The following is a 22,081-nucleotide window of genomic DNA, read 5'->3' on the forward strand; positions in this document are numbered from 1 at the left end:
GAGGAACTTGGACCCAATTGTCTGGGGTGTTTTCACTGCCTTGGGAAAGGAGGAAAAGACTGGAGCCCGAGTATCAGAAAGCACCAACTGTCTGCATCATTGTGTGTGTTTAATCACAGTTTGGAGAAGGCCTTTACAACTGAAAAAGATGAGTTTGGGCTGTGGACTACTCTGCAGAGATTCCGCAATATCTCAGGAAGGGGTTTCAGCCTTCCCAAGGAGACACAGCACAAAAATTCAAAAGGAACAGAACAAACATAGGAGCACGACACATTTCTAGAGCACCTATTTGAACAAACTACTGAAAACTACCAGCAGAAGCACCCCTACTCACAGCTGCATTGGCCAGGTCAGGCTTTGACAGTTTATAACATTTTTGTGATGGTGTCGGGAATTTCTTTGTTGCTGGCCTCTGTTTACAAAAGAGAGGCACAAAGTCCTTGGGCTCACTGAGCCTCAGGACAAATGAAAACACCTTTCCCAACTGCTCTACTTTTTATTAGCTTTGAATCGTTTCCAGCTGATTTTTTCACCCACTCATTCTCATACCAGTATTTCACTGTTTTTTAACACACATCTTTTTCCCTTTGGTCTGCAGCCCCTGCTCTGCTCACTCTCAGCATTCCTCTGCAGTTTGGACCTCTCTTATTTTCTCTTCCTATAGGTAGTGATCTAATCTTTAATACTCCTCTTGGGTTTTGCCAGGCTGAAGAGTTCAGTTCAGCCCAAGACCACCTTGGCCATGCTAGGTCCTCCTCCCATAACATGCTCCGGTTTCATTTCTTATTTTTACAGACTTGCACTTTCTAGGGCAATATCCTTTCTCATCCCTATCTTCAGTGCACCAGTAGTGTAGCATCCACCACAGTCTTAACATTCCCATTTGGAGCAACAAGTGATATTTATCTAATGACTTTGCAAACTCGTTTTTCCAGTGCCATGCTTACTCTGTCTTCAGGCCCTCTTCTTGCAAAACGTCAACATGCCACAAGGATGTGCACTTTGCAAGTGATGGGAGAGAGGGGACAGCAAACCCTGCAGCTCACCTTCTTCCTCTGTTGAGCAAGAAAATAATGTCCATTTTCCCTCCACCTATGAATGGCCTGAACTGCTCTGCACTACCCATCCAAATGGGTAGTTGCTTATTCTAGTGGAAACCCACACTGGGTTGGGGAAAGTCATGGATCACAGACTCTGCAAGTTTTCTTCATGTGTATGAGGAATTTTCTTTCCCTCTCTCCTCCTGGCTGGAGAGGTGCTTCCTGCCCAGCTCAGCATCATATTTACTCCAGCCTCCACAATAAAGACATTTCCAAAATTTAGTAACGTATTCGCTTGTAGAAGGTGGTCCCTTACACCTGAAATCCCAATAAAATACATTTTAATGAAGCTAAAGTAGCTAATTTTCCCCACTTCTGTGCAAAAAGGCTGGATTTATGTTGTCAGAGGAAGGTCTCCTGCACTATCCCCAGGACACTGCTGGACAGTCGAGGTACCTTCGGGGCTGTCACGTAGAACACGGGGCCTGGGTGCAGAGGGAGTTTTGTTTGCTCTGCCTTTTCCTGGAACAGCTCTCCATTTCACAACCCAGTGACAGGATCAGATGGCGGCACAGAGCAGAGGGTCACCTTCTGGCATGGATTCACACAAAGCCCAAGCCGATGCCCTGTGGCCTGTGGGCGAGGAAGAGGAGGGCTAGCCAGGCAGGGAAAAGCACAGGGCAAGGGAGGGAGCAGGAGGAGGGTTTGCTGCTGAAATGCCCATCACTCCCAACCCTGGGCATCTGCCTCGATCCTTCTTCATCCCTCCTAGTCAGCCAGCAGGACACGGAGCTCAACTACTGTCTCTCACCAGGACTTTCTGCTCCAGCTTCCAGCCCATGGCCAACCTGTGAAGATGGGGATGCCAGGTGGTCTCCATCCCTCCCCCAGGTACCCCTGGGGAAGAAACCAACCCACCTGCTCTGGAGCCAAGAACGTGGGGATCCTCCTCCTGATGGTGTGCCTTTGGGGTAAGTGGTGTTTGCCTTTGCTTCTGATCCCAGGTGCCCCTCTGCTATGTGTGCTCCTCCAGTGTATTCATTTGGTGCTTTGTGGAGGATGGCTTGGTCTGGCCAAGGGTCCTGGGTTTCATTCATCATCTAGAGCAGGAAGGAATGGTTTGTGATTGTTTTGGAGGCAGAAGAAAAGTCTTTATGTGCAGCTATCCCTGCAGACTGCTCTCAAAGTCATGTATTGCCTACTTACTGCTACACATGTGGTTTTGCCACATAAATGAAGACTTGGGACTTAAGAGTGGAGATAATCATGCTGAGTTTTGCCTCCTAAAGCTGTACCATAACTATACATACTCTTCTGCTCTGCTTAACCTTGTCTTATTCCGGATCTTGTGTGGCAAATTTATGGTATTGCAGGGTGGAGAGGGCCTGGACAAACTCAACACCCCTGTACACAGCAAAGAGGGGCAGCTCCTTGTAAGATGAGGGGGTGACAAGTAAGGACCACAGACCTCAATTGCCAGGACAAGGCTGGGTGCACTCTACCAAGCTGTGGTTTGTCCACCCAGGCACGGGCAGTCAATGCACCTGAGACTGCTCACGCTAAAAATGAAATTTCATACAAAGGCTCCCTACCCACGGTAGTGCTTTCAGGAAACATGCCAAGAAGCTCTGCTAAGTCTCAGCTATGGGGTTGATCTGTTATTGTTTATCAATGGGTAACTCTTGTAAATAGAGTTAACTCTTGTAAATAGAGTTACCCATTATTACCATAATGGGTAAAAATGAAGAAAATGAGCAAAAGGCCTTTAAGACTGCTTTTAGCCTGGGGTAGGAGAGCTTGCAAACTGAGAAGTGAATGCCTGCCATGCACCTGGTTCAGACTCATCTTAAATTTTAATAATATAATAATCTTAATTTTTAGGGTTGTCTTTGCAAAGATATTTTCATGCTCCCCAGGGCACATCCCTTATAAATGAGAGTTGAGCTACTGAAGCCTGCATGCAGCTTGTCCCCTTTGGTAATGCTACAGCTCCCCAGACCTTGCTTGGACCTGGGAATGACTCAGGGATTTAATTTGTAAACTATTTCTTCTTCTTTCTGGCCTCGGTTACTTCCTGAGTGCTGTATCTGATCCTTTGCTTATCATCTGGGGAAATCCTTGCAGCTTACAGACCAAGGGTATCAGGCCATCACTGAAGGTCCTAATTCAGTCTTGTGATATATCTTTTGTAGAGTGACAGGCCCCCACAGAAGGCAGGTCCCATTTTGGGTGGGCGGTGTTGCCTATTGCTCTGCACTGGTATTAAAAGGAGAAGAGGAGGAAAAAGTGTTTAGCTGCTCAACTTTAAGTAGCTTTGGAGCATGGGGCACCTGGCTTAGGGAGCACATAGACACCAGCTCCTGACAGAACTTATGGGAGCAGCAAAACTGCTGGACGTGAGCACAGATCAGTGCCTGAGCACTTTGGAAATCATTATCTGCAGTCAAAAAGGTATTTACAGAATGCAAACACAGTCCTCTTGAGCATTTTTTATTTTGACCTGGTTAGGAACTTGCAGCTAACTTATGGCTCCTTTCTGCACAGTCTCCACTTTTTTTAGTGCTCTTGCTAAGTGTGTGTAAGGGGCTGGAGGCAATCTTATGCTGCAGATCTTGTAAACTGTGAAGACCTTCCCATAGCTGAAGCACTTTTCCACTTCTCCCAACTCTCTGTGTAGTTATACCACACAAAGTAACACTGGTGAAACTATATCTTTGTTACTGACAAACAAGCATTTGCCTGTCTTTTTACATGAGTGAGAAAAAGACCCCTAGGGTGTGGGATCCACATTGACATTAGGATTATTCAATTCAGGCATTTAGATACAAACATGAGACTCAGCTGCCCAAAAACAGACACCCAGGACCATCTGAGATGCTTCAGGACATATAGAATCGTAAGGTATACCAAGTTGTAAGGGACCCACAAGGATCATTGAGTCCAACTCCTGACTCCACGCAGGGCAACCTAAGAATTAAACCACATACCTAAGTGTTGTTAAAAGGCTTCCTGACCTCTAGCAGGCTTGGGGATCTTCCTGGGGAGCTGGTTCCAGTGCCTGACCAGGCTTTCAGTGAAGATCTGATCTCCTAGCTGAACCTAGAAGTTCATGGAGACAGCCCCATGACATTCTCTCAGGTCGTATCGCTGGTCACTAGCAAGAGATCGGTGCCTGCCCTTCTGCTCTCCCTCATGAGGAAGATGTAGGCTGCAATGGGGTCTTCTCTAAGCTGAAGCTAAGCATAGGATGTTCAGCTACTTCTCTGAAACCCTTTCTGAACAGCAGATAGGGGACAGCAGGCATCTCAAACGCATAAAGAGTTGAACCCCATCTACTCTTAGGATGTCACCTCCTTCTCCTTCTCCTCCTCCTGGCTCTGCAGGCACAGCCTCCCCAGATCCAGAGGGGCTTCGTCTGGTGGACGGCCCCGGCCGCTGCGCTGGGCGAGTGGAGGTGCTCCACAATGGGACGTGGGGGACGGTGTGCGATGACAACTGGAGCGTCCGTGAGGGCCGGGTTGTGTGCCGCCAGCTGGGCTGCGGGACGGTGCTGTCCGTCTCACAGGGGGCTCGGCACGGAGAAGGCCTGGGCCAGATCTGGCTGGATGACGTGAACTGCACGGGGACGGAGGCTGCCCTCTCCGAATGCCAGGCCAGGCCGTGGGGACAGCACAACTGCCACCACGTGGAAGACGCCAGCGTTGAGTGCTCAGGTAGTCCCAGTGCCCCGCTGTGCAGCACCTCCGGGCCTGTCCCCCGTGCACAGCCACTCTACAACTGATCCTCTCGGGGTGTTTGCAGACTCCAGGGCCTCGGAGTTGGGCAAGCTCCAGCTGCTCAATGGCCCCAACCGCTGCGTGGGGAGAGTGGAGGTGCTCCATGACCACATGTGGGGCACCGTCTGCGATGATGGCTGGGACCTCATGGATGCCACTGTGGTGTGCCGGCAGCTGGGTTGCGGGACAGCGCTGATGGCCACCAAGGGGGCTCACTACGGGAGAGGCCAGGACCCCATCTGGTTGGATGAGGTGAACTGCACAGGCACAGAGGCCACCATCTTCGACTGCAAGGCCAGTGCGTGGGGGGTCAACAACTGCTACCACGGCGAGGATGCTGGTGTGGTGTGTTCAGGTAACTCTCTCTTAGACCTTCCAACACAGAAGGCTAAAAGTCAGCACCCTAGAATACTTGTAGGGGTTTTGAAAGGGGTGTCTGGAATGCTCAGAAGCACTGGGGGCATGGGGTGCATCTTGGAGTGCTCTCCTGCAGCATCCCTTTGCATAGCTGGAGAGCACTTGCAGCATGCAGGCAGGCAAGTTGCAATGAAAAGACTTCTCCCACCTCTGCAGCCATGTGTCCAGTGCTGAGCTGCAAGACAAGTGAGCTGTCTGGGCTTCCCCTCTCACTGGATTCAGATGACCATTTGCAGTCACACGCAGGAGTTACCAAGCACCTGCACCAAGATCTATTGGTCTTGGGGACTATAGGCTAGTTAGCAAAAACCTTGCAAAGTTTTCTGCAGTTATAACTCACCCCAGCAAATCATAGAATCAGAGAATGGTTTGGGCTGGAAGGGACCCTTAAACATCACCTAGTCCAACATCCTTGTCATGGGTAGGGACATTTTTCAATAGATCAGCCTGCTCAGAGTCCCATCCAACCTGACTTTGAACACTTCTAATGATGGTATATCCCATCTGTTGGCTTTTCTGGCCCACATGTGCACACAGCTGGCTCGTATCCACTTTTCTTCCACCACTGTCCCAAAGTCAGAGCTTGCACTTGGCCTTGTTGAACTTCATGAGGTTTGCAGTTCCTGCCCATCCAGGTCTGTCTCACCCGTTACCTGAGTGTCAGAAGTGTTGAAGGAGGTTTTAGCGCACGTGCACTAGAGGATGCCCAGCTCTGTCAGGGAGGAGCAGGAGCAGCTATGGCTCTGTCCTGTTTATTGCAGCCTCAGGAGTGTCCATCTCAGCGGAGCTCCGCCTGGCCAACGGTACAACGCGCTGCAATGGAAGGGTCGAGGTCTTCCACAATGCCACCTGGGCAGCCCTGTGCGATGACGGCTGGGGGCTGGCTGAGGCTCAAGTGGTGTGCAGGCAGCTGGGCTGCGGGACAGCGCTGTTGGCTCCCGGTGGGTCTCATTTTGGGCAAGGATCAGGACAGATGTGGCCGGACAGTGTGAACTGCACAGGAGCAGAAACTGCCCTCTTTGCTTGCAAGGTGAGACCCTGGAGCAACAGCACGCATCATCCTCGGACATCAGCTGGTGTGGTGTGTGCAGGTAACCACCTTGGGAATGGCATGGGCGGAGAGATGCTTGGCTCATCACCTTAATTTCTGCAGCAAGCTTAGATAATATGGCCTCTTTGTGGCTGCCCTGTTGCCAGGGGGTGTTTGGGGTTGGACATAGTTTGGCTGTTCACCTTGAAGGGTTGGTGAGAATGGTAGAGTTGCAATGGGAGGTTTCAAGTTTCGGCCCCTCTGCCATAAGTTTCTGGAGCCACAGGTCTCAGACATCTGGCTGGGCAGACCCTGTTCATGGTCATTAAATGAGCCTAAGGTCATGAGCTTGAGGTCATTAAATGAAACGCTCAGCTCCAGTGGCAGGACAGACTTCTCGTGCTGCAGAAAGAGACCACTTGTGGTCACTTGTGGCTTTGCCTTCTCTGCTTTTTGCTCTTTTATTTAACTCAGAGGGCGACCAGATCCGGCTGGTGAACTACGGGAGCCGCTGCGCTGGAAGGGTTGAGATCTTTCACAACAAGCAGTGGGGAACTGTGTGCGACGACAACTGGGATTTGCTGGATGCCAATGTGGTGTGCAGGCAGCTGGGCTGTGGGAGAGCGCTCTCAGCCCCTGGATGGGCTCAGTTTGGGCAAGGGACTGGTGTCATCTGGCTGGATGAGACGAATTGCACAGGGTTTGAGTATGCCCTGTCTACCTGCTGGGCCAGGCAGTGGGGCATCAATAATTGCTACCATGGGGAAGACGCTGGTGTGGTGTGCTCAGGTGAGCACTGCTCCTTCTATGTCTCTCTACATGTGTCCCCTGGAGCAAGGAAGATTGGTGGGAGGTGCCAGGACAGATGGTTTATGCCCCTTGTAAGGCTGAGCTGGGACACAGATTCAGCAGTCAGTGTGGTTTCCCTGGACTTGCCCTATAGCTGGTGGATGAAACAGGTCCCTTCTGCAGTGTTTATTTAGGATGGTGGGAGGAATTCCTGCAGGGAACCCTATTTCTCCCCATAAACTCCCCAGACTGACCAATTCCAACAGCAGGAAGACCGATATCTTGGGGGCAAAGCTAGTGAAAGCAACCAAGATTTTCTTGCACGAAGTGGGTCTGGGGTCTTGTGCAGGGCAGGAGCAGTGCAGGCCATGGAAGGGGTTTTGGGTTGCAGTGAAAAGTCCTCCTGTTCCCACCTCCTCCATACATTTTGGTGGCTGGAAGAAGGGTCAGGAGCTTAATTCTGACAGGATGAGCATGGTAGAAAATCTGTAGCTGTTAGAAGGGATTTATAACTCCCTTGGATGTTTGCAGATGCGATCATCCCGGAGCCTGCTCGTCTCCGACTGGTGAACGGCTTTCACCGCTGTGCTGGCCGAGTGGAGGTGTTTGAGGATGAGGAGTGGGGAGCTGTGTGTGACCATGGCTGGGATAAGAAGGATGCCGAGGTCGTGTGCCGGCAGCTGGGCTGTGGGACAGCGCTGTCAGCCTCGGGGGAAATTCACCTGGGTGCTGGATCTCTCCACACGTGGCTGGACAACGTGAGCTGCGAGGGGACTGAACAATCCCTCATGAAATGCAGGGCAAGCCCATTGGGAAAAAGCGGCTGCAGCCATGGGAAGTATGCCAGTGTGGTGTGCTCAGGTGGGTTTCAGCGTGCAGTAGCACTTCTCCCACTGGGAGTGGGTTGGGATGCTAGGATGCTCTGCTATAGCCAGGTCGTCTCCCCCTTGACCCCATGGGAGCAAGGTGCCTGCTTTATCCCATGCTGTTGGACCAAATACTCTCCGATCCTTTGAGAGGTGTCTCCAAAGGAGTATGAGGTGGTGTGGGTTCAGAAGCAACAAAACCACGATGCTCTGTGCAGCACTGCATGTAAAAATGAAGGGTCCTTCATCCTCCTGCATGGACCATGGATGGATTTGCAGGGGCTGCTCTGAGTTTCTTGTCTCCTCGCAGGCTCTGCTGTTTCCAGCTTTGCCCCAATCCGGCTGGTGGATGGCCCAGGCCGTTGTGCTGGGAGAGTGGAAGTGTTCCACAACGAGCAATGGGGAACTGTGTGTGATGACAGCTGGGAGTTCCCAGACGCTGCGGTGGTGTGCCGGCAGCTGGACTGCGGGGTGGTTATTTCGGCCCCACGGAGGGCTTACTTTGGCCAGGGACAGGGCCCCATCTGGCTGGACGACGTGAACTGCACGGGGACGGAGGCTGCGCTTTCCGAATGCAAGCTCAGGGGATGGGCTGTCCATGGCTGTGATCACGATGAAGATGCCAGCGTGGTGTGCTCAGGTAACCACCACCTGTCACAGCACCGGGAGCACCACAGCAAGCATTACTTAGGCTTGACTTGGTGTCTCCATATGGTTGTAAGGGTTTGGGGTACAGGAACAGTTTGCAGCCAGCCTGGAGACCCTTGCCTTTGAAACCAGCTCCTCATGGTCCATCTTGGTGGCAGAGAATAGCACCTAGACATTAAAGCCCAGGAAAAATAAATGGCTTGCTCATTTGCATTATTGTCACAATAACAAGGTCCCTGGCATGCTTTTAACTGATGTTATTCACAAATCCTGGCAGTTAGCATGGGCCAGAGACCATTCCTAATAGTCTGGACTATGTTGGACTATAGTCCATACTAATCAAAGCTTGGGTAACAATCTCTTCATTTATTTTTTATTTTTTATTTATTTATATTTCCTCCCCCAGCCATTTTGCATCACATCTGAAAATCCGGCACTGTCTCTTGCTGTGAGAGCATTCTCGACCCTCAAAGCTGCTAAGCCTCATGTGTAAAGCCATTTGCTGTCAGCCCAAGGCTTTGGTGAGCAGAAGGTGCCTCCTTACATATTTATGCCTTTTGGTGTTGCAGGATCAGGCATTTCTGACCTCGGAGAGCTCCGCCTTGTGAATGGCTCAGACAAATGCTCGGGGAGACTTGAGGTTTTTCATGATCAGCGCTGGGGGACTGTCTGTGCTGATGGCTGGGACCTGGCTGAAGCCCATGTGGTGTGCAGGCAGCTGGGCTGTGGGGCAGCACGCTTGGCCACGGATTCGTCCCAGTTTGGGAAAGGACCTGACCTACTCTGGGTGGATGCTGTGGAGTGCACCGGGACAGAGCGAGCCCTCTTCGAATGCAAGGTCAAGCTCTGGGGAGCCCAGAAGTGCAAGTCTAGGGGATATGCAAGTGTCGTGTGCTCTGTGGCCGTAGGTCAGTGTGGGTGAGTCAGGTACCAGTCCTCCCCCTGGGGAGGTTGTGCCACCTCTTGTCTGCAAATTCACTCTTTCCAGCTCCTCCTTGTCTTGGATTAATCACTGCTTGTTTCTGTGGTCCCTCCAGAGAGCACAAAACCTTTTCCTTTTAGAGATCTGCCAGTGCTTGGCTTATGGCAGGCAAAGTGTTTGGAAATCCCAAACCAAGGATTCCCTGACACCCCAAGTCTGTAAGAGCCTGATTTTATGATGCAGGCATTCTCTAAGGGACCATCACACACCAAAAGCCCTGATGCTGTAGGGCAGGGAGTTATTCTGCCTATGTTTTTTTAATCACTGCTCTTCAGCCATGCTACCTTACAGCCACTAGTCCCTGGGCAAGCCCTTCCCTTTGCCTTATTCAAGAATGTGTGCACTGGGTGCCTTGTTGCCTGGTCGTTCCCATGAGAATAGTCACATCATGGACCAACTCACTAGTAATTAATGCCTTCACCTCCTCTCCCACGCAGCATGCTCACTCCTGAGAAAAAATGAGGCATCAGAAGTGAATGCTGCAGGGAGAGGAATGCTCTTAGGCCAGATAGTATCATTATCTGAGGGGCTCTTGGGGTCCTCTGCTGCAGGGAGCAGAAAAGGGTCTCTCTCCTAGAGAGGGTCTCTCTGCTAGAGTCCTTGCCTGTCTGCTGGGATGGATGCTAAAATCTCAGCGTGTGTGCTGAGAAGGTGAGCATCTTTTGCCATGCTGCCAGGACAACGAGAGCTGATGGTATATGTGATAAAAGGTCCGTGCTGCCCTCCCTGGGATCTCAGTGCCTGTGTACCTGTAGTCTGGAGACTCCAGAGTTATCCCTTTCCCCTAAAGCAGGACTTTATTCTTGAATGGGTGGCAAAAACTTGGCCAGGCTCACAGGGCGAGGTCAAGGCAAGGTCCTAACACTTCCGATCCAAAAAGTGCTCATATATGCATGTCCTTAGTGAGGTAAATGAGAAATATGCTGGTGGAGAGCATGAAAGACCCCTGGACAGGGATGTCCACCGCATTGCTGGTAACCAGACAGGCAGGAATTTCTGGGATTTATTCTCATGCCAATTCTCTTTCCAGACGCAGACCTGGGCAGCCCAGAAGCCCTGCGGCTGGTGAATGGTCCCAACCGCTGCTCAGGGCGGGTGGAGGTGTTCCACAGCTGGCAGTGGGGCACCATCTGTGATGACGGCTGGGACCTGAACGATGCCGTGGTAGTGTGCCGGCAGCTGGGCTGTGGGACAGCGGTATCAGCCCAAGGGTTATCTTCCTTTGGGCAAGGGTCTGGCCCCATCTGGCTAGAGGGGGTGAGATGTGTTGGGACAGAAGCAACACTTGCTGAATGCCCCTTCAAGCCCTGGGGACTCCACACATGTAGCCATATGGAAGACGCCAGCGTTGTGTGCTCAGGTAATCCTCATTGCATGCTTTTTCTGCAGATGGGTCAAGTCCTGTCCTGCAAGCTGCAGGCTGGGAACAGTTTGGGAACAAGCTGGCAAATAATTCTGGTGTCCAGAATTTTCCATTTCAGTAGAAACCACATTAAAGAACAGAGCTATCAGACACATAGACAAATATGGACATGGACACGGGAGAAAAACAGCATGGTGTAAGACACACCTTAGTGTCTGGAGATGTCCAAGGGTGTCCAAGGCATTTTCATGGGGCAAAGCACTTGAAGCCTTCTTGGAGTGGAAGCTGAGGGGTACAAGGATGCTGCCTGAATGGCAGCAGATGCAACTGCACCATGCCCAGGGTTAGGACAGGCAAAGTGGATTGTGCTGCCAGTGCTGCTAAATGCTAGGTCATGCAGATAAATGTGGAAAGATGCAGCAGAACAAGCCTTTGTAATGCAGTGCACACACTGGCAGCTTTGAGCCAGCTACTACCCATCTAGTTTTTGTCTTGGAAGATAAACCTCCAGAGATAGATCTATGTGGTTATCAACAGTCAGGAAAGCACAAGATCAAACAGAAAAAAAAAACACAACATCCTTTGCCATGTGCAAGCAGGTTGCAGCAACACCATCTACACCCACTGCTGGGATGCTCATCCTTCGTCAGCCCTGCAGATGCTGAGACATCCAAGTGGGAACTCATAATGCCCATTTCTCTGTATTTTTCAGGCTCAGGGATCTCCAGAACCACCACGCTTCGGCTGGTGGGTGGTTTGAACAAGTGCATCGGGAGGGTCGAGATGTTTTATAACAACGAGTGGGGTACAGTCTGTGATGACAGCTGGGACATGAGCGATGCCACAGTGGTGTGCCGGCAGCTGGGCTGTGGGATGGCTCTTTCAGCCCCAGGATCGGCTCGGTTTGGGTGGGGATCCGGCCGCATCTGGCTGGATGAAGTCAACTGCACAGGGGAAGAAAATGACATCTCCCAGTGCAAAGCAAAGACTTGGGGTGTCCACAACTGCCACCATGGGGAAGATGCTGGTGTGGTGTGCTCAGGTGAGACTTGGGCTGGGGTGGGCAGGAGGCAGGCTTACAGATGGACTCGTGACCAGAGCTCCTGCACACTTGGGACAGGGAGCAGGGCTTAAAGAAAGACGGAGAAAGATATTTCACCAGGGCTTTGAGCAACCTGCTCCAGTGAAAGATGTCCCTGCCCGTGTCAGGGCATTGGAGTAGATGATGTTTAGGGGTCTCCTCTAACTCAAACCATTCTATGGGTTTGTGACTCTCCCCAGAGGAGTTGTTGGGGTGCAGTGGAGGCAGGTTTAGGCTCCTTTTGCAGACCTCTCCCATTTGCATCTCTTGGATCCTGTGTGCATCACCCCTAAGCCAAATTTCATACCTGGTATTTATTCCTTTGGTTATTCATCAGTGCCTAGCCACAGAAATCTTTTTTATATCCTGAATGTTATTTGTGTCCCAACGCAGGTCCTATGTAGGATGCAGTCGGTGAATGAGATGGGGTGGGACAGAGGGAGGTGCTCTGCAATGATGCTTGCATGAATTTCCCCGGCATCTCTACAAACGCAGGGAACTCGAGCTCAGCTGAACTGCGGCTGGTGAACGGCCCCAGCCGCTGCACTGGGAGAGTGGAGGTGCTGCACGATGGGCTGTGGGGGACGGTGTGTGACGACGGCTGGGACCTGAATGACGGCAAGGTGGTGTGCCGGCAGCTGGGCTGCGGGGCGGTGCTGTCAGCCCCTGGCAGGGCTCGCTTCGGGCAAGGCACCGGGCACATCTGGCTGGATGACGTGAGCTGTGTCGGGACTGAGAACACCCTTTCCCACTGCCGAGCCAGTCCCTGGGGGAGGAATAACTGCAACCACAGAGAAGACGCCAGCGTGGTGTGCTCAGGTAAGCTGCACTCCTGAAACGTGGCGCATCATGGGGGACAGTGCCACATTTGGGTGTCCCGGAGTCAATACGTGAACTCTGCGATCTTGGAGTCAATGTAAGGGCTTGGAGTCAATGTAAGGGCTTTCTCCTTCTGAGCTCACGCCACTGGATTCCTAGCAATGGATTTAAACTGAGAGGGTAGATGTAAATGCCATAAAAGAAAGAAATTTTTCATGATGGGGGTAATAAGACATGGGAGCAGGTTGCCCAGAGGACTTGTGGATGCTTCATTGTTGGAAGTGTGCAAAGCCAGGTTGGATGGGGCTTTAAGCAACCTTCTCTGGCAAAACATGTTCCTGTCTACAGCAGGGAGGGGTGGATCAGATGATGTTTAAGGGTCCCTTCCAACCCAAACCATTCTACGATTCTATGATCCCACATCCATGACTGTGACAAGCTCTAAGCCTAGGAAGTAATTAGCCTGAAGCAGAACGTCCCTGTTCCTAAAAGACAGATCCATCCTAAAGGATGGGTTGTATTATTCCCAGCTGAGCAGCACTGACTGCAGCCCAGAGATAGCTTCATCAGCTGTCCTGGAGCAAATTGCACAAGAGAAACTTTCTCTGCCTGAAAAAAAAAAAAAAAAACAAAAACAAAACACCAACTAGGGTAGGAATAACAGAGGTACAAACTGGCATGAATTTCTCCAAGGGCTTACCCCTGATTGTGTTTTCAGAGCCGGACACCTCAAAATCCTCCTTACTGCGTCTGGTGAATGGCCCCAACCGCTGCACCGGGAGAGTGGAGGTGTTTCACGATGGGCAGTGGGGGACAGTGTGTGACGATGGTTGGGACCTGCGGGCTGCCACCGTGGTGTGCCGGCAGCTGGGCTGTGGCAGGGCTGAGTCTGCCCCCAGCGGGGCTCGATTTGGGCAAGGCACCGGGCGCATCTGGCTGGATGACGTGAACTGTGCCGGGACTGAGGACACCCTTTCCCACTGCCGAGCCAGACCCTGGGGACAGAATAATTGCAACCACGCGGAAGATGCCGGTGTGGTGTGCTCAGGTCAGTAAAATTCTGCAACGAGAGGCATCGCAGGGGCCAGGATGGGTGTAAGGGGTCTGTGCTGCACCTTACTGCCATTACAGTGATGCTGCAGTGGGCTGGCGCTGTATTTCTCTGGCTTTGGGCTTACTTCAGCCAAGGGGCAGACTCCATCTAGCTGAACAGAGTGGCCTGCACCAGGACAGAAAATGCCCTTTTCTGAATGCCTGGTGAATGATTCCGCAGCCACCTGGATGATGCTGGTGTGGTGTGCTCAGGCAAGCTGTGGCTACCCTGTTGCTGGAGGCCAGAGGGTGTGGGACTTGCCCCGGGAGGGCTGGAGCAGGATGGTGTAGGGAGGGTGCAGTTTATTTGCAGTAGGAAGGGCTCTTTCCCCTCTCTGATACCCATAATGATGGAAAAAGGGAGTATCTACGAGAACTCCCCCTCTAAGTGGTCCTTGCACACCCTACAAGACAGCAGGATCTCAGGGGTCACTGGATCACGGAATCATACAAAATATCTAGGGTTGCATGGGACCTGTGGAGGTCACCTGGTCCAACCTGCCCACCCAAACTGAGCCCCTCAGAACAGGCTGCCCAGGAGCAAGTCAGAAGGCTTCAGAAGATCTCCAAGGTGGGAGGCTCCACAGCCTCTCTGGGAAACCTGCTCCAGTGCACGCGATCCCAAAGGATCACCTATTTAATGTGAGGGCACCTGCATCCTACAGACAGGTGGACACCTTGGTCCTGCGGGTGCAGATGTCAGTAAAACATCTAGGAGATCCTTCCAACCCTCAGCACTGCTGACACACGGTCTCCCCACCACGTTTTGCAGTGTTGTCAAACGCTGGCACTGCCAACAAGTCAACCATTCGGCTGGTGGAAGGCCCTCACCGCTGCTCCGGGAGAGTCGAGGTGTTTCACAACCAGCAGTGGGGCACCGTGTGCGATGACGGCTGGGACCTGAACGATGCTGCGGTGGTGTGCCGGCAGCTGGGCTGCGGGGCGGCCGTGTCGGCCACGGCACATGCTTCCTTTGGACGAGGGATGGATCCCATCTGGCTGGACAGAGTTGCTTGCTCCGGGAGAGAAAGCACCCTCACCGAATGCAGGGCCAGGCCCTGGGGAATCAATAGCTGCACTCACGAAGAAGATGCCGGTGTTGTGTGCTCAGGTGATGCTCATAACCCCAGACACAGGGATCTAGAAAAGCACAGGTTGGAGTCCCCTGCCCCAAAGCCTTCTCCTCTCTGAACTGACCCCTTTATTCAGTGGGAGGCAGATTTGCTGGGCATGGGGGCTCTTTGCTTTGCAGATGCCCCTGACTCCTCCATCCCTGCATCCCAGTAGCCCAGGGCTACCTGATTTCATACAATCACAGAATATTCTGAGTTGGAAGGGACCCACGAGGACCATCAATTCCAGCTCCTGGCTCCACACAAGGAGCTGACCAAATGCTTCTTGGCTAGAGAGTCTCAGGGCTGTGGCCACTTCCCTGAGAAGCCTATTCCAGTGCCTGACCACCCTCCCAATGAAGAACTTTCTCATATCCAACCTGAACTTTCCCTGATGAACCTTAAGCCATCCCAATGAGTCCTATTGCTAATCACCAGAGGGAAGGGATCACCTCCCCTCTGCTTCCCATGCAGTCCACACTGAGGTCACCCCTCAGCCTCCTGTTCTCTAAGCTGAACAAACCAAGTGACCTCAGCTGCTCATAAATCAGGCCCTCTAGTCCTTTCCCCATCTTCGTTGCCCTCCTTTGATCACATTCTAATATTTTTATATCTGTCCTGATCTGATTTCACTTTACCTGGTTGAATGGGATGTTGAGGCTCATTTGTGATTTGGGCTGTGCTGAGACTTTGTAAGACCTATAGGACACCAAGAAGAGGACTCCCCAAGGGAGTAAAGGCACCAAGAAAGGGATTTTTTTCCCCTTCCTACAAGACACTGAGCCAAGAAGCTAACTATAGGGATTCTCTGCTTGCAGATACGAGCATCACAGTGGAGGCACAGGTCCGCTTGGTGAACGGCCCCAACCGCTGCACCGGGAGAGTGGAGGTACTGCACGATGGGCAGTGGGGGACAGTGTGTGACGACAACTGGGACCTGCGGGCTGCCACCGTGGTGTGCCGGGAGCTGGGCTGTGGTAGGGCTGAGTCGGCCCCCGTCAGGGCTCACTTTGGGCAAGGCACCGGGCGCATCTGGATGGATGATGTGAGCTGTGTAGGGACTGAGGACACCCTTGCCCAATGCCAAGCCAGACCCTGGGGACAGAATAACTGCAATCATGCGGAAGATGCCGGTGTGGTGTGCTCAGGTTGGTTAAATTCTGCAACGAGAGGCATCGCAGGGGTCAGGGGTGTGTGGGTCTGTCTGGAAGGAGTGAGGTGCTATGCAGAAACTGAGACCTGTGCCAGGCTGAAGAAGCTGAGCACCAGCTCATAGCCAAAAACCCACAGGAATCCCCCATGGCACCAAGTGGAAGCAAGCCTGAGTGTGGGCATTCCTCTCAATGTGCTCCCTGGGGCACACTCACCCTTCTCAACAGCCAGGTCTGCACTGAAAGGGATGGGACTTCTGCCTGGCTCACATACACTCCTGGAAAAAATACCAACATTTTAGGGTCTGACTCTGAAACCAAGTCACCTCCACAGGCATGGGAGAGATGAATTCCTCAGTAAGAGCTGGGAGTTGCATCTCCTGCCAAGGGAGCTTTAGCAACTCTGCATTTGCTCTCCCTTTTCCCTTCCCTTCCCTTCCCTTCCCTTCCCTTCCCTTCCCTTCCCTTCCCTTCCCTTCCCTTCCCTTCCCTTCCCTTCCCATTTTTATTTTCCTTTTCCTTTTCCTTCCTTTTTCTTTCATTCCTTTTCCCCCTTTTCCTTTTTCTTTCTTCCTTCCTTCCTTCCTTCCTTCCTTCCTTCCTTCCTTCCTTCCTTCCTTCCTCTTTATTTTTCCTTTCTTTTTCTTTTTCTTTTTCTTTTTCTTTTTCTTCCTGTTTTTTTTTTTTTTTTTTTTTTTTTTTTTTTTTTTCTGTAATGTCCCGAGATGACAATTCCCCCATTCTCTCCTAAACAGCAGGCCACATATTTCTCCTTGCAGACTCCAACACCACGGAGTCTGTGCAGGTCCGGCTGGTGAATGGCCCCAACCGCTGCGCCGGGAGAGTGGAGGTGTTTCACAATGCACAGTGGGGAACCGTGTGTGACGACGGCTGGGACCTGAGTGATGCCAAGGTGGTGTGCCAGCAGCTGGGCTGTGGGACAGCAGTGTCGGCCCCGGGCAAGGCTCATTTTGGACAAGGGGCTGACCCCATCTGGCTGGATGATGTGGAGTGCACGGGCACTGAAGCCAACTTCTCCCGTTGCAACCTGAACGGCTGGGGGCTCCACAACTGCAACCACGAGGAAGATGCGGGAGTCGTGTGCTCAGGTGACCCCGGGGGTGATAAAAAATGCTCAGAAATCCCTAGCATCATTCTCCTGCACTGGGATGGAGTCAGCTCTGACACGTGCAGAAGTGTGAGATGATGGGGATGTTCTTGTAAGGGGACGTTCATGCAAGGGAAGGGCACAGTGGGCACGGGTAGCACATTGCACATACACCTGGAGCATGTGGGCACGCACAGTCCATGTCTTTGTGTCTCTCCGTCCCTGTGCTGCATGTGATGAAGTAAAGGAGCCCACCTCACCCCCTCTGCTCTCCGCTGCAGGCACCAACCCCTTGCAGCTGCGGGTTAAGGATGGCCGGAGCCCCTGCGCCGGGCGCGTGGAGGTGCGGTACAACACCACCTGGTACAGCATCTGCAGCAGCGGATGGAGCTTGCTGGAGGCAGAGGTGGCCTGCAAGCAGCTGGGCTGTGGACCAGCACAGTCCGTGCCCACGGGAGCCCATTTCAGCCGGGAGCAGCACCGTGCCTTCCTGGAGGGGCTGAGCTGCCGGGGCACGGAGTCGCTCCTCCTGGAGTGCCAGCGGAGCAAGATCAGCCCAGGGCCGTGCAGGAACGGTGCGACAGCTGGCGTGGTGTGCTCGGAGCCGAAAGGTGAGTGCCCAGAACTTCCTATGGGAACTGGCAGTGTGGGGTGAGAGGCAGGGCTCACGGTGAGGAGAAAGTGGAAAGACAGTGCCTTCCACGCTGCATCTCGTGAGGCTGAGCTGCTTCTGCACATAGGTCTGCCTACAAGGAGGGAGAGTTCAATGGTTTTGGCCCCAGAATGGTGTATGCAACCCTGGCATGGCTATTTCACTGCAAAAGGGGAGGGAGATGTAAAGCTTGTGGCATTTATTTGTCCAAACAAGCTCTCAGAGGTCTTCCTTGGTGGATATTGCTTATCTACATGCAGTGAGCTCAGTATCACTGTTGGGCATATCAGAGATGTTTGTATGATCTTAGAATAAGCCAGCATCTGCCATTTCCTCTTGAAGCTCAAATTTATTAACTCTCAAAGACTCTCTGTGCTTTTTCAGGACCTGCCCTCTTTCCTGAAATATAACAGAAGTAGGACAATTACAAAGGATGGATGAGGGCCAGAAGCATGCCTTTCTTTTTCTATGCATAGTCTTGTACTCCAAATACTAAGAACAATGCACCGGGGAGGTGATGGAGCTCTTGTAAGAGCAGGAGTGCAGCAGGGATGAGGAACACGAAAGGTTTCACAAACCTCACAGCTTATCGCATACCTATGGATGTGATTATCAGTGGGATATAAACCCTGTTAAGGGTTGCAGCGTCCCACAGTCCTCACACAGTGCTGCAGAGACCACAGCGCTGCAGGGCAGTGCAAACTGGTTCAGAAAGGGATCAGTTGTGCTCATGGTGGGAAGCACAGAACAGTTAGCTCTGGCTATTAAAACACAGGTTTTAATACTAAACATAATTAAGGAAAGCCCTGCTCTGTCACCACCTGAGATGCTGGGGGGACCGGGTCAAGTTTGTTCTGGTTTTCTTCCATCTGCTGCTGGCTGGGAGCAGGATCCTGATCTGGGGGTGCTCTCCCCACAGGCTCTCCATCGTCCTGCTCCACGCTGGTGGCACTGCTTGCCCTGCTGATGATGGCGAGTGGAGTCCTGCTGTGGCTCTACCTGAAAAGGAGGTGCATCGGCACAGACCTAGCTGCAGGTGAGTCCCCTCACCTGATTTCAATGTCCCCATCCCCATACATCAGCCATCCTGAGACCCAGAGATCTGAGGTGATGCAGCACCCAGAGATGGGGTCACCTCAGCTGAGCTCAGGGGATTCCATCGCCCCCAGGCCAGCAAACGTTGCGTGTCCTTGTCCCCATCTGCTTTGCAGACCGTGGGCGCCCCAGGGAGCAAGGTGCCTCTGCAACACCTTTCCAGGCTCCAGGAGCCATCTACTACCCGGCCAAAGGAGAGTCTCCCGAGGATGCCGACACGGAGATGACTCAGCTAATGAAGGAAGATGCTGCCCCGTGATGCTGGCACGATTCCTGGTGCAGGAGTGGCCCCTGAGGTGGCACAGGCCTCCCCCTCTCCCCTTTTCCTCATGCACCTCATTCTTCAGTGCAGGACCTTTCTCCCCTACGCTCTTACAGACCTGCAGGAAGCCCTACCACGCTTTCCAGGAGACTGCAAAGCAGCAGCTGATGGGCTGGACATTTATAAGCTATCCTTTACCAATGACTTATATAGCCCTAAAACAGCTGCCCAAAGGGATGCCAGTCTTCTGAAGGTTATTTTATCCATTTTGGCACTCTGCAGTCAGCCTAAGCGGTTCTCTGGTGGCAGGAGCCAGACAGAGCAGGACAGTCTGGTGGCCTTGCAGCCTGGCACAGTAGCACAGAACCTGAAACATGAGGAAAACTGCTAACGAATTAAAGAAGAAGCGTCCCCATCCATCCCAGGTGTGAGGAGTGTGAATGCTATGAGGGATACGTGATGCTTTGTGCTCATCTGCCAAGGAGCCAGCAAGGGCTGCCCAATGCTTCCTGCACTGGGGGGGCTTCCCCAGACCTTGCAGATACAGGCAAGCCCCCATTTATTGCCCAGACCAGGTGCAAGAGCTACAAAGCTAACTATTCCTGGCTGCATTAGGCAAAGCATCACCAGCAGGTCAAGAGAGGTGATCCTTCCCCTCCGCTCAGCACTGGGGAGGCTGCACCTTGAGTGCTGGGTCCAGTGCTGCGCCCCCAGTCTAAGACAGACATGGACATGCTGGGGAGAATCCAATGGAAGGCCACCAAGGTGATCAAGGGAGCACCTCTCCTATGAGGAGAGGCTGAGAGCTTGGAGAAGGGAAGGCTCAGAGGGGATCTTATTAATTCCCCTTAATCCCTGAAGGAAGGGTGCATAGAAGATGGAGCCAGGCTCTTCTCAAGGGTGCCCAGACACAGAGTGGCAAACGGGACAAAATTCACCTCCAGAGACCATTTGGGAAAACATCCTGGGGAATAAATTGGCTCAAGGTTAAGGCCAGAATAGATCATGTAAGTACTTCCAAGCAATGGTCTACTGGCTGAGTAGTCAGTCCATAGTACTGTCATGGGTGCAGACAGCCTCCAATACAGTACAAACACTTGAACTAATGCAGACAGAGCCTTTTGTGCAATCCTTAGGGACTTCTGCACCTCATGAGATGTTAAATGGGGTGGGGATAGAGAAGCAGAACACATGGCAATACCCCGCCTTTTTCAGTCTTGCCAGTTCATGGGCTTGTTGTGCCAGAACGTGTCCAGCCCTACCTCCAACTTCCCTGGAGATGAATGACATCCCAAAACTGGGAAATGCATAGAATTGAATTAATGGAAGGTGAAAAATCTGTTTTGCTTCCCTAGTTCCCCACATTTCTCCTTTTTCTCTTGCCACTTCAGAGAGGCTGTTTTCTTTCCTAATGTTCATCTGTGCCAGTCTGCCTAGCAGCTATGGCTATATAGCTATACAGCTGCCTAGCATCATTCGTAACAGGTTACAAGACATTTGTAGCAAAATAAATATCCACTGCCTTCATTACTTGGCCATATGATGAAAAATGGTGACGATACATGGTATCATCATACATATTTCATATATACTCAAAAATATATGAACATGTATTTCATATATGTGCAAAATATGAAAAAGTATGATGAATATATATGAATATCTATGCCATATATGAAAAACATGATGAAAACCAGTTTGCAGCAGTGTGCAAATGCCAGCCAGCTACACAGACATGCTATAGGTGCTGCACCTCCGAACACAGTGATCTGTCAAGGAACTGAGTCATGTCAATCAATTGCATCACGAAACAAACTCCATGTCCTCCTTAGACCAAAGCCCTGAAATTAGGAGCAATAAGAAAATAAACTGAAAGACCCCATGCAAGCCTTCTGACGCTCAGCCTCAGCCCAGGTAACCTGTCCTCTAGGTCTTACATGATAAATCCAGCTCACTGGGTATTGGAACAAAATTGAGATCATCCTTTGGGCCACAGCTGAGAGGGTAGTAGGGGTCTGCAGGACATCCAAGTAGCACAAAACCAGAAGTAATTTCCTCCAGCAGCAAGGCCATACTTTCCCCTAATAATGTCATTGCTAGGTAACACATGACTCCAGCTCATGAGAACACCTTTAATTCGGAGATGGGTGTCTGGTAACAGCCATTCTGTGGAATGAACCACCACAGAGGGTCCTTTTTGGCTACCACGACAGCACAGTTCAGCTAGCACCAACCAGTGTCACTTGAGATGCCCTCAGTCACCCCAGACACTCACAGGGGCTGGTATGTCCGATATAGGGTCTGTAAGAGATGCATGCTCCCTTGGAAAAAAAGCAGCTAAAGGCCCTGGATACCCTAGGTCATCTCTGATGGCCTCAGGCATTGAATTTGACTCCAAGGTCTCCATCAGCTGCTTGTAGCTGAGGCCTGAAGCGCTCAATTCAGCTGCTCCTACACAGACAATTGCCACTGGAGATACCTCCAGGCGTGTGACACAGCTGCAGAGATAAAATGCGACACAGAGGAGACCTGGAGTGACACAAATGACACCGTATCTTCTACCCCTCCTGCCACCATGGTCATCATCTGTCCTCCAAATGCCAGCCCTCAAGTTCCTGTTCATCCAGAGTTCACCCATTGCTCTACGGTTAGGGGCAAAGGGACAATATTGCTATAATGCACATCAAACAGGTGCTTTATTAATGCAACAGCTTCAGTGTCCCACCAAGCTTTAAACGGTGAAGGACATTCTCTCCCTGCTGTCTCAGTCAAGGAGTGCCATTTCTGCTACCCCTCCT

The 22,081-nt window shown here is 51.8% G+C and overlaps 1 protein-coding gene across 2 annotated transcripts; it reads left to right on the forward strand.

Moving 5' to 3' along the window:
• The first annotated feature begins 1,610 nt into the window (after window positions 1-1,610).
• On the forward strand, window positions 1,611-20,365 carry LOC309889292 (scavenger receptor cysteine-rich domain-containing protein DMBT1-like). 2 transcript variants are annotated; one of them, XM_082782058.1, is made up of 18 exons: window positions 1,611-2,011; window positions 4,424-4,753; window positions 4,842-5,171; window positions 5,995-6,324; window positions 6,738-7,052; window positions 7,584-7,913; window positions 8,229-8,558; window positions 9,136-9,474; window positions 10,579-10,908; window positions 11,624-11,953; window positions 12,488-12,811; window positions 13,530-13,859; window positions 14,676-15,014; window positions 15,834-16,163; window positions 16,922-17,275; window positions 17,556-17,885; window positions 18,846-18,962; window positions 19,138-20,365. In XM_082782058.1, exons 1-18 carry the CDS (start codon window positions 1,897-1,899, stop codon window positions 19,278-19,280), a joined length of 5,346 nt encoding a protein of 1,781 aa, XP_082638184.1. In that variant the 5' UTR covers window positions 1,611-1,896; the 3' UTR covers window positions 19,281-20,365. The 2 variants fall into 2 exon arrangements, with proteins under 2 accessions (XP_082638184.1, XP_082638185.1); XM_082782059.1 differs by having other exon boundaries at window positions 16,946-17,275.
• Window positions 20,366-22,081: the final 1,716 nt, after the last annotated feature.

This window comes from Aythya marila, assembly GCF_965140915.1.
Source record: "Aythya marila genome assembly, chromosome: 34".
Lineage (NCBI taxonomy): Eukaryota > Metazoa > Chordata > Aves > Anseriformes > Anatidae > Aythya > Aythya marila.

What these genes read in the sequence shown, in the direction of transcription:
- LOC309889292 (XM_082782058.1), top strand. Translation starts at nt 1,897, where the DNA reads ATGGGGATGCCAGGTGGTCTCCATCCCTCCCCCAGGTACCCCTGGGGA. An exon ending in CGCCAGCGTTGAGTGCTCAG is followed by an intron (nt 4,754 to 4,841) that starts GTAGTCCCAGTG and finishes GGGTGTTTGCAG; the next exon opens with ACTCCAGGGCCTCGGAGTTG. An exon ending in TGCTGGTGTGGTGTGCTCAG is followed by an intron (nt 11,954 to 12,487) that starts GTGAGACTTGGG and finishes CTACAAACGCAG; the next exon opens with GGAACTCGAGCTCAGCTGAA.